The 902-nt window shown below is 36.8% G+C and overlaps 1 protein-coding gene across 1 annotated transcript; it reads right to left on the bottom strand.

The window, feature by feature from the left end:
• Positions 1 to 5: 5 nt before the first annotated feature.
• Positions 6 to 613, bottom strand: LOC119644314 (dehydrodolichyl diphosphate synthase complex subunit DHDDS-like; the record flags this gene model as incomplete). Its single annotated transcript, XM_038043858.1, has 1 exon — positions 6 to 613. A coding segment is annotated over exon 1 (435 nt), but the record flags the coding sequence as incomplete, so codon positions are not given.
• Between the last annotated feature and the right edge of the window lie 289 nt (positions 614 to 902).

Genomic DNA, 902 nt, shown 5'->3' with positions numbered 1-902 from the left:
TTGTTTTTTTCAGTTTCTAACATTACTTGCGCCATCAAAGATTGTAAGTCGTCCGGCAAAAGGCTTAAATTTCCTATTATTCGTACGCGGACTCCATATTCATGCAGTTTTGCACGTTCTTCCAACAGTTTTGTAAATTTTTCACGAGCTAAATTTAATAAGTCATCTACCTCGTCTTCTGACCGTTTGAAATTTTCTATACTAAACGCAAATGTGCTTACTTCCTTTACACCCATATCCAAACACCAACGCAAACAGTCGGCCAATTTATCAAAGCCGCGTGAGTGACCGTCAATTTTGCGTATATGTTCTAATTTAGCATACCGCCGATTACCATCCATGACAAATGCAACGTGATCCGGTAAATGACCACCCGATCTAATGACATTCATAGCCAACTTTTCATACCAAGTATATTTGTAATCGGATACCCAAGTCATAGTAATTACTTGCTGAAAACTAACGGCGGACAATGACGCGACTGACGATTAACGGAATACGGCGCCGTTATAGAAACCGGTTTAATTCTTTAAAATTCACTTGAAAGCAATTTCTTCTACAAAATAATTCAGTTATCACGAAAACATTTGTATTTCTCTTTTATTAAAATAGAGTTGCCAATACCTTGACAATTAGATGCAATGAATTGAGTTGTACGTACTTCTATATCAAGGTAAAGATGGGTTATATTCATGTCTTTCTGAATTTAATGCTGGTCTGGGTTTTAACATTCCTGAAGTAGACATAGTATGTGCGTACTTTACCTTTCTTTTCACTAGCCTATTTTCTTTCACTACAGTTGTTAAAAAAAGAATTGGATTGTATCAGGTCGGGCTCTACTCCACATAAAAGATGAGCTTATCGTAGGCTGCATAATGAAGCCAGAAGCATTATAGGGAAGA

This window comes from Glossina fuscipes, unplaced genomic scaffold, assembly GCF_014805625.2.
Source record: "Glossina fuscipes isolate IAEA_lab_2018 unplaced genomic scaffold, Yale_Gfus_2 109045, whole genome shotgun sequence".
NCBI lineage: Eukaryota > Metazoa > Arthropoda > Insecta > Diptera > Glossinidae > Glossina > Glossina fuscipes.
The sequence above is the reverse complement of the archived record's forward strand: the minus strand, read 5'-3'. Positions and strand labels throughout refer to the sequence as shown.